The 12,986-nt window shown below is 52.3% G+C and overlaps 1 protein-coding gene across 6 annotated transcripts in view; it reads right to left on the bottom strand.

The window, feature by feature from the left end:
* Window positions 1–2,731: 2,731 nt before the first annotated feature.
* Window positions 2,732–12,986, bottom strand: part of MAP2K5 (mitogen-activated protein kinase kinase 5) — a 263,591-nt gene continuing 253,336 nt past the window's right edge. For all 6 annotated transcript variants that reach the window (XM_015142546.3, XM_077939621.1, XM_015142547.3 and 3 more), the window contains one exon: window positions 2,732–3,202. In XM_015142546.3, coding sequence (XP_014998032.1) covers window positions 3,098–3,202 — 105 coding nt within the window. In that variant the 3' untranslated portion in view covers window positions 2,732–3,097. The remainder of the gene's footprint in view (window positions 3,203–12,986) is intronic.

The following is a 12,986-nucleotide window of genomic DNA, read 5'->3' as shown; positions in this document are numbered from 1 at the left end:
AAAGAAGCTGCCAGCTGGGCGCGGTAGCTCACGAGTGTAATCCAAGCACTTTGGGAGGCTGAGGAGGGTGGATCACTTGAGGTCAAGCGTTTGAGACCAGCCTGACCAACACGGTGAAACCCGTCTCTACTAAAAATACATAAATTAGCTGGGTGTGGTGGTGCATGTCTGTAATCCCAGCTACTCGGGAGGCTGAGGGGGGAGAATCGCTTGAACCTGGGAGGCGGAGGTTGTGGTGAGCTGAGAGTGTATCATTGCACTCCAGCCTGGAAAACAAGAGCAAAACTCCATCTCAAAAAAAAAAAAAAAAAAAAAAGGGCAGCAAAGAGGTGCCGTTTGAGACGGGCCTGAAAGGAAGAATAGGAATTAGCCACATGGATGGGGTGAGGGCGGGCTGGGGTGGCTTTCCAGCAGGGGAAGGGCTCGTGCTGCCTAGGCCAGTCTCCAGCACTGCAGTGTTCTAGGTCTTAGCCCTCCCGCGACCTCTGAGGGCAGGGGCAACTTCGTCTCTGGCCCCCAAGGGTGACTGGAGGAATCACTTCAACAGGCCAAAGAGGAACCTGCCTCCGGCCAGAGGAGTCTTAGCAGGAGAACCCCTCAGGGGTCACTCAGCTGCCCATCTTCTTGGCTTCAAGCCAGAGGGGAATTTATAGTTGGGGGCTGCCCCAAAGCAGGGGCCCCTGACAGGCGGTCATGAGTGAGAGGGCTCCAGGGTCTCCACAAACCCTAAAGTTGTGAACAAAATTCTGTGCGTGCATGTATGTGGGTAATGCAATTTGGGGGCAAGAATGTTCACAGGATGAACCCAAATGGTGAGAACTCTGCTCTGGGACATCAGGGCTGTAGGAGCTCCAGGACACAGTGAGATCAACCCCTGCACTGACAGATGAGGAAACAGACTTAGACAGGAGACGTGCTTTGTTCAAGATCATCCTGAAAGTTGGCCTCCAGGCCAAAGCATGGGTCTGGAGCAGTGTTTCTCAGTGCTGTGGCGCTCCGCACCTGTATCCCTGGGGAGCTCTGCACCTGTACCTTCCCAAAGGTACCAACATTATCTCGGCAAACCACGGTTTGGGAGCCTCTGTGTTACAGGACAGGGCATGTGTGTGTGTGTTCATGTGTGCACGTATGTGTGCTGTGTGTGTGGAGTTGACTCTCAGAGCCGTGGCTAAGAGTGGGGCTCTGGATCCCGACAGTGCTTTGCTACTTGTTGGGTGACCTTGGGTAGGTCACCTGGTCTCTCTGTTTCAGTTTCTTCATCTGTAAAATAGGCAGAATAATTGTATCACTACCTCCCTCCTGGGATCATGGTGGGGATTAAACGAGTTGATACAGTAAGCCCTAAGCACACTGCCCAGCAAGGTACCTGCTCACTTTTCCTACTGCCCTTGACTTGGGATTTGGGGCTGACAGGCTTGCTAGATGGATCTTCTCAAAATGAGGATGCGCGTTAGTCTGGGTGGCGGCTGATTCACATTCCAGGGTAGTCAGCCCCGTGTGGGAGCCACTGAGCTTTCTCCATTCTCTGAGGGCCTCTTCCTGAAAGTCCATCATGCACGCTGCCTGCAGTTCTCCCTGCCCTGAGTACTGGGCCAGGGTCTTCCCGCCAGGGGCCCCATCCAATTCTGCGACCTTCCTAACCCCAGGGAAATGGCAGGTGCTCAGAGAAAGCTGGGGGCCTGTGCCTTGAAAAGCGTTGCTAAGAAGATGATGAGCCGACTCTGCCCTGGGAAGCATGTGATGCCTCACATAGGGTGCCCTTCCATGGGGCACTGGACTGCGCATGGACTGGAAGTCACAGCTCCACCATTTTGGCCATTTGACCCACACACATTTATTGTGCACAGCCAAGGCCCTGTTCTTTGTACTGGGGATACAGTGTGAAAAAGACCAGAATCTCTGCCCTTGTGGAGACCGCATTCTAATGGAGGGCAGGGGAAGAAGGAGACAGAAGAGAAAATAAGTAAAATTAGTGATGTGTCACACAGTTCTGAATGCAGTAGAGGAAAATGGTGCAAGTGAGGGGCACATGCTGGCCCAGGGCAGGTGTAGGAGGGTTGCGATTTTAGAGTGGTTAGGTAGGTTTCACTGAGATGCCATTTGAGCCGAGACCTGAAGGGTGTAGAGGTGAGCCATGTGGATGCACGGGGGAAGTGTGCTCCAGGCACCAAATGCAAAGGCCTACATTAGTTGGCATAATACTAGCTGCTAGTAACATATAAAACCCCTATCAAAATAATTGACTCCCAGGTAGCTATTTTTATTTATTTTTGAGACAGGGTCTCACTGTCACCCAGTCTGGAGTGCAGTGGTGCCATCACAGCTCATTTAGCCTTGATCTCCTGAGCTCAAGGGATCCTCCCACCTCAGCCTCTCAAGTAGCTGGGGCCACAGGCATGCACCACCACACCCTGCTAATTTTTTAAGTTTTGGTAGAGACAGGGTCTCACTATGTTGGCTCAGGCTGGTCTTGAACTCCTGGGCTGAAGCAGTCCTCCTGCCTTGACCTCCCAATGTGCTGGGGTTACAGGCGACAGCCTTTGTGCCTGGCCCCAAACTCACCCTTTGTAATAGCAGCAATCCCACCCATGAGATGGAAGCCCAGCTGGCAGCGGCTCCCTAGCAATGCGGCACCCTATGGAGGGAGTGTCAACCTTCCATGGCTAGATGTCTCTGCTATGACCCTGGGGGGTGACAGACCCACTGGACAACACAACTCTTATGGCAGAGGTTGTCACAAAGCAGTAATACTTTTATTCCCATCAGTGATGCTGATGGGCCTGACCCTTTACAGAGAAAAACGTTAGGAAAACAGAAGTGGGCAGGGACCCTAGGAGCCTCCATTCTCGATGCCCCACCCTTTACTTCCCTTGCCAGCGTCAGCGCCTTCAGACCAGAAGATATGGGGATGGCCTGGTGGGGCGGGCCACACGTGGGGCTCCCCAGGCAAGGCCACCTGCTGGCAGGGGTGAAGGCGAAGGCAGGGAAGCCAGGGCCCAGCAAAGCTCTTCTGGCGCAGGCAGCGTACGGAGAGGGGCGACAGGTGGGTTGTTCTCCTTGGTGACTGGTCCGGGGCTTTCAGTGCCCTGCGGCGGCCTCACGGGGGCCCCTGCTGGCTCCGCCTCTCCTCCAGCGCCCGGCACACCCACATGGACACCACAGCGGCGTTTCCGTCATTGAACTGCACGATGAACGGGTGGCCCTGCAGGAAAGAGAGGAGGCTGTGACAGGCAGTCCTCGGACTCCAGTGCTCATTGCACTTTCCAGGGCCCTCAGCCTGGATCTGATCTTTCCCCAGTAACCCTGTGAGGTAACGAGGGAGGCTATCAGCTCCATTTCATGGCCTAGATAACTGAGGCCCAGGGACGGGCAGTGACATACTAGTCAGTACCAACCGTCTGGAGTGCTGGCTGGCACATCTCAGACTCTGCCACCTCTTCCTGAGGCTTGCACTAGCCTGGAAGGTGCTTAACAGGGAGGGCCTATCTTCACTGCACACTCTGCCTGGCCCTTCCTCTGCCCAGCATCACTCGCATGGCCTGTCGGCCAAGGCCTGGCACTGTTGCCAGCTTTCCGGTTCAGTTGCTGCCCAGAGACCAAAGAATCATCTCGTCAGAGGCTATGTCAATCCCTTTTAGCTTTCTCCTTTGTCTACAGCTCTCCTATAAAGAAGTCACTACCTGTAATTGGAGGGAAGGCAAACATGTCAGGGGAAGGGGGGATGGGGAGGAATGTGCTGGGCTGTGCACAGGATCACTGGGTTCCTGGTGAGAAGTTCCAGTGGGGGCTGGACTCTGGAGGGGCCGGCCCTGTTGCCCTGTGGCCTGCCTCTGGTTCTAACCCTCTTATCACACAGGCAGGCCAGGTTCTATTTAGCCAGTTCTCTTCTCTGCTGTCCTGAAGCACAAAGATTTACATCCACAATCTTAGGGCCTCCTGGGAATTCCCAGGGAAGGTCAGAAAAAAGCAGGGACAACCCCAGGGTCGCCAGGCCACAAGTCAGAGGTGAAAGGAAAAGTGAAAAGCCTTCTCTTTCCTCCTCTTCACCAAGCGGCTTCTTGCCTAGGAACTTACAACTGGTGGCTTCCTCTCCCACCCAAAACTGTGCAGCTTGCATGGTGAGACTCGGGGAGCCATAGTGAGGAGAGAGAATTGGGAAGATGAGGGCACCCTGTGTCTCCCCCTAGCTCTTCTCCCTCCCCGTCTAGCGGCCGCTTCCTCGATCCCTCCAGCTCTTCTCCCTCCAGCTTTCTCAGCCCCTCTTGGGCCTGTCCTCCGCCTGCACGGGGTGGGCTGGGCTTTCAGGGCTGCTTTCCCAACACACCCCAGCCTTGACTGCAGCCCTGGAGAGGCTGCTTAAAGAGCCACACAGCCTTGCCATGAGTTCATCACAAAGCCAGGAGGGATGTGGACCCTGGCTGTCCCAACCTCAGTGTCTGCAGGGGCTGTCAAGGACCAGGTCTCAGTAGAGCAGGGGATGGCATGGCCCCTCTGGACCACAGGTCAGACCTGTGGGGGACAGGAGAAGAATGCCCAGGCCGCCTCACCCTAGGCTGATGCAGTGCCTGCCCCCAACCTTCCCAATCGAGGTTGGGAAACCTGCCCTGGGGACACCCTGTGTGAGTCTAGCTCAGAGGCACACAGAGCAGTCAGAGCTGTGAGGAGGAGGAAACTTGGCTTCGAAGGTGCCAAAGCACCCAACCCCAGGCAGGGACCTGCTGAGGCTGGGGTGGAGCTAGGCCTGGAGCCCAGCTGGGCACTTCCCATAATCTGCTCATAGCACTCTTGGAGGCTCCTGACACATCTGCGGGACCCCTAAGGGCGCAGGGGCCATGGAGGCCAGGCTGGGTGTGGCCCTGTGGGTGGCAGAGGCTTGGCCTGGGGCCTGAGGCAGGAGAGGCCCAGGAAGGACTGGATTTTGGCTTCCACATGTTCTCCTCCCCATATATATGCCCACCCCATGGCTGCTTTCCCAAATTGCTGCCTAGACAGAGGAAATCCTTCCCAAAGTCCAAGCATGCACACTTCCTCTCAGGAGGCTCGGGAGGGGTGACCTCGTGCCCTTCTAAAGAACAAAGGGAGAAGCTGTGCTCACGAGTGACAGGCCCCTCCCCCCAAGCCCCGGGTAACACAGTGTCACTTTCCCAGAATGCCGGGTGACTTTGGGGCCCATATGCTCCATCTCTGTTATCATCTGTTCTGGAACAAGCAGAGCGGAACAGCAGGAGGGGGCGTGGAGGCATTCCTCCACGTTACAGAAGGGCGGATGGCCGCACTGCGGGGAGGCAGTTTGCCCAAGTGCCCCGGTAGGCGAGGGGAGAGGGCTGCTCGGCTGCCCCATCCTCGGCTCTGGTGGAGACGCCAGCCTCTCCTGCCCTCCTCGGCTGGGAGGTGACCTCGTCTCCTGCTGCTGCTGAGGCACACGGTATCTCTGACACTTTACCCCACCTGCAAGGGAAGCGACCTGGACCCAATGGTTTTGTCCCCAGCCACTGTTGATTGGTTTAGGGTGGTTGCCTGAGAGAGAGAATCACAGGGGGCAGACACATGGAGGGGACCCAGCGTCCTAGGCTGTGGCCTGTGGACCTGGTAGCTGCTGGCAGCCGTTCACCACAATTTGACTGGACACACAGAAAAAGCCAGTGTGCAGGCCCAAGAGCAGGAGATGCTGTCCAGAGGCAGGCAGGAGGGGGTCCTGACGGCGCTAGAGACCCTGGGGTCATTATACCCAGAGCCTGGCAGCGACTCTGCCTGCAGGGTCCACACGGTCACAGGATCCTGTGAGGCACCTCACAGGCTGGGGCTGGTTTCTGTTATTTGCAGCCAAAGAAGTGTTAACTCACATAGGTGGGCACAATCGCCTCCACTTTACTGATGGAGGCTGCAGGGTCACAGCTGACCTGCCTGAGCTCCCAGGCGTGGGACTGAACCACAAGTCTGTAACCCAAACCCACTGCCCTGGGCTCTTCCTGGATAGAGGAGGGAGAATCAGTATTCAGATTGCAATTCCCCCCATCTTGTTTTTACCTTGGCGACTCAAGCCTGCCTAGCCAGAGGTACCACCAGGGCTGCAGGCTGCAAGCCTAGACCATCCCAGGTCTTGACCTCTATCAGCACTGTCCCTTGGACATACTGGGAGAGTCAATGGCTCCCCCTCCTCCCATCAGCCCTGCATGGGATTCAGGGAAAATACACCATGACCCCCATTTTAGAGGAGAGGACACTGAGGCCCAGGGAGGGAAGAGGGGGGTTAGGAGCTGGCACTGAGCTCGTGTCTCCTGGTTTCTATTCTGGAGTATTCTCGGGGCTGGCCTGGCTCCCCTGGGACCCTGGCTGGTGTGGTTCTCTCCTTCCTCCTAGACTGTAACTGATGCCCTTAACCCTGTGACATGCACAATGCAGGCATTCCTCATGAGTTTAGCAAGCAAACAAAATCTGATGGAGAATTTGGGAGGAAGCACAAAACTCACTTGGCCACCCAGAGGTGCCCGAGTTCCACACAGCCAGATGCTCCAGGCATCCTGGCAAGGCCAGACTCCTAGAGATGGATGGAGATAGCAGACCAAATAATACCAAATCCAGCTGGGAGGCGACCCCACCTCCTTCGTATTACTGATGAGACACATTGTATCCGTGATGCTTTACACCACCCTGCAACAGACTGACTTGGACAAGGAGTGCTGCGTGCTGGGCACCTGCCAAAGGTTTGTCCTGATGTGCCCACTGGTTCCCACGCTCACTGTGGCCCACACACAGCTACGTATCTCCATTGCGCCAAAGACTAAACTGACACTCAGTGTGTAGAAATTGCCCAAGGGCAACCGACTAGGCAGTTGGGCTAGAACCAGAACACGGGTCTCCTGACTCCAAATGCCTTGCTCTCCTGTGCCTGCAATCAGAGAGCCAACCTCGAAGCTTCTTGCAGAGAAGCTTCTTGCAGACCACCCTGCGGCTGGTCCCTCCTCTGGGCTTGGGTGAAACGTACATCCCTCCCAGGCAGAGGAATTCAAGTGCAGGCAAGCTCTTGCAGTCCCATCAGGCTACAAGGAACAATGGAAGCACAGGCATCAATACACACGCTTGTCAAGAGCATCTTCCACCCACGGTGACCGCCCCAGGCATCTACACCTCTGTCCTTCACGCAGAAAGCATGTTAGCACCATTTCTGCACAGTCATGTCTGTGGAGCCTGGCAGTGCCAGGCTGGAAAGGCTGAAAGATCTTGCTGCCTCATCACCAGGCAGTGAGAGCCACTCTCATTCCCTGGATTCTCTCAGGGCCAATTGCAACAATTAAACTGACGAGGGCTGAAGTTATTATGGTCCACAGACTTTGCCACAAAAGATGGAGACACAATGAAGGGAAAAGAATAGGGCTGCCAGAGGCACGATGACTCCAAAAGTGGGACACGGGGGAGAGTCGGGGAGGTGCTGGCATCATCTGGGCAGACACCCTCACCAAAGGGGCTGAGAAGCACAATGAGGGACATTGGTGAAAACATCACAGTCATGAAGATGAATTGTGGTTGCTCACCACTCCCTCTTCCACCTGGGCATTAGTCAGTGTGTCACTAGTTTGACTCTTTGCCTCTGTACTAACGTCTCTAATCCCCTGTGGTGAGATGCCTTCCTGAGAGACTGACAGCAGGACACTCCCGGGCCCTTCCCACGTGGAGGCAGGGGGGCAGGGCGTGGTGTGCTGGTCGTGTGGACAAGAATGGAGGCTCCGAGCCTGCCGTAGTGTGTGAGTGCTGCCTGAGGCTTGTGGGGCTGGACTTCCAGTCCAGTGCTCATTTAGTGACACCTCTCTGTCTGCCCTTAGTTGGGCTTTGAGCTTCTTCCGAAATAGGAATGTACCTATTTGGGGTCCCCATACTTTTGTCTCTTTCTGTAACTTTTTAGAGAATATCATGCATTTGAAGAATTTATTAACTTGCTGGTGTGGCTGCAGGGCCTGGTGCAATGCCTGCATGTGGTAGGCCCTCATGAAAAGGTGACTTATATATTCTGTACGTATACATCTACTCACTGAGCACTTGCTGTGTACAGGCACTGGCTGAATGCCTTACATCTGCACACAGCTCTCTTGAATCCTCCTGGCACCCCCATTTTATAAAGGAAACTACAGCTCTAGGAAAACTTGATGATATGGGGCAAGGTCATGGAGAAAGTAGCAGAGTTCGAGTTTAAACCCAGGACACTCTTCTACCATGGAAGACACCACACTGCCTGCCTACTGGTGGTGTCTCTCTGGGGAGATGCCTCCATAAGCTGTGGCTGCTCTAGACATTTGGTGGCTCTCTGGACCACAGAACTTCTCCTTCAGGGTGAGCACCAAGCACCTCCTCTCCCACCAAGGATGCTGCATGGGATAGGAGGCCAAGGACCCATGAACCTGTTGAAGCAGTAAGCCTGGCCTAGTAAAGAGTCCAACAAACTGCCATTGGACAGGGCAGCCCTGTGATCAGGTGACTGCCCTGTAAATGGTGATCTGAGAGGCTGAAGGGACCTCCAAATGCCAACCCACTGCCCATCCCTTTGTCTTTCCTTGCTGGACCTGTGAACCTTGCTTGAAGGTTCTATGCATCTCCCTTTAGGATTCCAGCCTGCTTGGCTGTGGTAACCCTCTGTCCCTTCTCACACTAATGGAGTGTTAGGACTAGATGGGATCTCAGTCCAGCGGAGCCACAGGGTGTGATGTGTTTTGGGGGCTCTGCAGCTATTTCAAATTCTGTTAAGAATTTTTTTAGCTACAGTTTTAAAAACTGATTTAAAAAAATAACATATACTCAACTATGGTCAAAGAGTTACACTGAATACCGTTACCTCATACTGTGGTGTTACTTTTTGCAGCTCTTAGAGTCCACTTAGATCTGTGCATATTATTCAACCTCTTATATGGCAAGCATGGGCTAGGAGGGCTGCTGTGACATACTGGTCATTCGAAAAAAGATGTCCACTCAGGACATACGCATGCATGTGTAAAGCTGTGTGAGTGCACCAGAGCCCAGGTACACTGAGCCCCATTACGTACATCGGGGTGGGGGATGCAGTGTGGTCCATGGCTCTGAGTTTCTAATGCTGTCAGTTCCCAAAAGTTTTGACTACCATTTGTCTGACCAATATATTTACCATAAGCAATTCACATGAACAGTTGGTCATTGCTGTCAGTGACTAACTGTAAAATAAAACGTTTCTGCTATTCCTCTCTTAAGCATCTACATTGGTTTGACGGATGCCTAAGTTGGGAAGGCAACTGGGTGACTGCGGATTTCCTTAACACTGCGCTACCGAGACAATATACAGAAATAAGCTGAGTGTAGATATGAGATTGCCACTAGCCCCTGTGACCCTGGCTCTCAGAATTTGCGTCCTTTAAGAGAAGTCCCACGGATGACTTTAAAAAGAAGTGTCTACAATGGATACTAATACATTCATGCTAAAAAACCCCCACTTCTACATTAATTTTGAAGTCTTGCATTAATTTTACATAATAAAACATGTTCCACTGTTAAAGTTTTAAAGCTACCAGTCTGATCTCTACTTACCCCACAGAGAACTTCAGATTAGAGAAGTTAAATAATTTATGGAAGGATGTACAGATTTCCAATGTCTGCTGAATTGCTGACAAGTGGCAGGACAGTTGGCAGCCTGATCATATTAATTACATGTGATAATAAATCATAACTATCCCTGGGGCCAACTCTTCCTTCCAGGCTGGGCATGGCCAGGCTAATCAACAGGAGTGGTCAGGGAAGGAGGGTCCCTGATAAGTGACTCCACAAGAGGAAGCCAAAGCATCACAATAACAATCTCCCCACCGCCCCGCACCCTGTGTGGGGTGACTGCAAGGGCTCCTGGCTAAGAGTCGGTCAGCTCTCCCCTCGCCATCCCACTAAGGCCTCGCCTATAAAAGAGGTAATACTAAAGAGTGGAGGGGGCCTCCCTTCCCCTGGCTTCATTCTATGTGGAAGGACTGCTGCTGTTGTAACACTCCTGAACCCTGTCCCCAGGGAGGGAGTGGCAACACCGGGCGGGTGGGCCCACCGGGTGGGTCCGGCTGGCCTGCCATCTCATGCCGTGCCTCCAGGCAGGCTCTAAGCCTGCAGGAGGCCTGCAGTTGTTCACCTCTGCTTACCGAGGCCACCGGGGCCACACTTGTAAATACATCCTCCAATCCAGATTTGTATAGAAGTAAAACTGATACTTTATCTCCATCATTTCTGGGTCTCATCTGTCAGCTGGTTTTGAACACTAGGCAGCTGTCTGCAGCTTCCTTACCCACACTGAATACCACCTGCTCTCTCTTCCTCCCGGAGTGGGTTCCGAGGACCAAATGAAATCACCTGACCCTGAGGCAGTGCTTCACAGATACACTCTGGGCACGTGATGGTTATTCCTCCACACAGAGCGCAGGTCCTGCACTTGGGGGCACAGTGGTGAGAGGAGGTGCTTGCACCAAAGATGTGAAGTCTTCCTGTCCACCCAGCGAGCATACCTGGGCAAATGCCATGAATGCAGAGCTTTCCACACAAGGCATTTGTTCTGAGAACATGCTTTCTCGGCCTCTGATTTCTAAAGCTTTTCCATGGTTGGGGGTGCGGGTTCCTTGCCAGCCTTTCATTTCCTTTTAAGACCTGGGAAGTGGTGTGCAGCTGTAACATGTCACTTCAATCAACTTTCCTGAGTTTATTCTTCATAATTGCTACAGAAATAGATGTTTCCCCCCAAATATTCCATTATTAGCAGCAAATTGCATACCTCTAGCCATCCTGGACAGTACACAGGCATCTAAGGGGGTCAAGAAGCTCTCCACTTTTCATCTGAGCAGATCTGTGTTCCTACACAGAGTAACACACCAGAAATGGCCCACTGGGAGAACAAAATGTTTCCAGAGGTATCCGTGAGTCATTCTAGGGCCTGTCCTTACAGAGCAGCTGCAGGACCAGTGTCGCACAGTGTTGGGTGGGGCACAGGACGACTCCAGTGAGCCATGGTGAGGTGAGTAGACACTTGGGGTGCTGCCACTCATGAGTTTGTCTGAGGAAGCTGATCCTTGTGAATGGCAGGATGATGCCACTGGCCTGTTTAAAGGGGGCTGTGGTGGCTGCTCTGGGAGGGGCCTCGGAAAGGACTGGGCAGGCTGTACAGTGGGGGACATGCTGGCTGCCTCCGGCAGTTTTGGGCCATGCAGATGCCCAGAGGAATCAGGAGGGAGGATGCCAGAGGAGAGTGGGCATCCTGCTCCAGATGATACTAAGGACTCCCCTGAAAGGCGGAGTCTGCAGCATGTCCACGCCTTGAATATGGGGCCAGTGACAAGTGTCTAGATGCTCAAGGTTTGTCTCTGGGGGTGATGGCTGTGTGGTGATGCAGGTTTAAAGACACAATGCTTAGAAGGATAGATTCTCCCTTGTCCTCTCCTTTCCTTACCTCTTGAGTAAGAAAACATTTTAGGCCGGGCATGGTGGCTCATGCTTGTAATCCCAGCACTTTGGGAGGCAGAGGTGGGTGGATCACCTGAGGTCAGGAGTTCGAGACCAGCTTGCCCAATATGGTGAAACCCCGTCTGTACTAAAAATACAAAAATTAGCCAGGTGTGGTGGCCTGTAATCCTAGCTACTCCAGAGGCTGAGGCAGGAGAACTGCTTGAACCTGGGAGGCAGAGGTTGCAGTGAGCCGACATTATGCCACTGCACTCTAACCTGGGCCATAGGGCGAGACTCTGTCTCAAAAACAAACAAACAAACAAACAAAAACACACAAACAAACAAAAACAATGAAAGATGTGAATTCTCAGATTAAAAAAACCACAGTGATTTCCAAGTAAAATAAATATAAAATCTATACCTAGAAAAACTATAGTGAAAATGAAAGCGCCAAAGAGAAACACATATTGCCTAGAAAGGGTAGCAATTTGGCAGTCAGTAGATTCTTACCACCAACAGTAGAAGTTAGAGGACAACAGAGTATCTCCAAGGTACTCGGGAGAAATTATCCACCTAAGCTTTTAAACCCGATTAAACTAACACTTAAGAGTTAGGGCAAAGGGAAGCCAGTCCTAGAACAAAAACTCAGACTGTTTTACCACTCATAGACCATACTGACAGAACTCTTGATGTACTTCAGAAAGGAAAAGAAACCTCCGAAGGAATGCAATCACAATGAGGAATAACTGGCAAGCATGTGGATAAATGTGAACAAGCAGTAACGATATAAAGCCACAACCGCAGTAATGATTTTGAAGATCTAAAAACAAGGGGAAATGAAATTCTGGACTGTGATAATGTGTAAGAAGGGAGTGATGAGAAACTCTAAAACCCCGAAGTCTGGGGGGAAAGGGGCTGTGGTAAGGACTGCTAGTTGCCGCTGGTATCCATTCTCTCTTTCTTCACTGTGGTAAGAGTTCTGATTTTAGCAGGAGACACTGTCACCTAGCAGAACAGCAGCACTCCCGGCCTCCTTGGGGCTCAGTTTTGGCCAACGCCATGTGAACAGATACACTGTGTACCAGTTCCTAGAAATTCTGTTCTTAAAAGAAGGGGCAAGCATTTCTACACCCTTTCCTCCTATCCTGCTGGCTGGAGCTTGAATGTCCTTTAAGGAGCTGCCAGATCAGGCTAGGCACCCTACTTCCTGTCTGCTTTTACATGAGTAAGAAACACCCTCCTATCTTGTTTAAGCTGCTATTTGTTTTTCATTATATACAATTGAAGCTAACTTAGGGATAAGCAATTAGAGGCCAGAAACAGAATATGATTTCCAAACCAACGTAAAACTAAATGTGAAGGAAAAAACCGGATATATTAAATAGTTTGGATATTTGACCTCACTCAAATCTCATGTTGAAATGTAATCCCCAGTGTTGGGGATGGGGTCTGGTGAGAGGTGACTGGATTGGGGAGTGGGGTTCTCAAGAATGGAATGAGTTCTCACGAGATCTGGTCCTTTAAAAGTGTGTGGCACCTCCCCACTACCCACTGTCTCT

Source organism: Macaca mulatta, chromosome 7, assembly GCF_049350105.2.
Source record: "Macaca mulatta isolate MMU2019108-1 chromosome 7, T2T-MMU8v2.0, whole genome shotgun sequence".
NCBI lineage: Eukaryota > Metazoa > Chordata > Mammalia > Primates > Cercopithecidae > Macaca > Macaca mulatta.
This window is presented reverse-complemented; position numbering and strand designations above follow the sequence as displayed.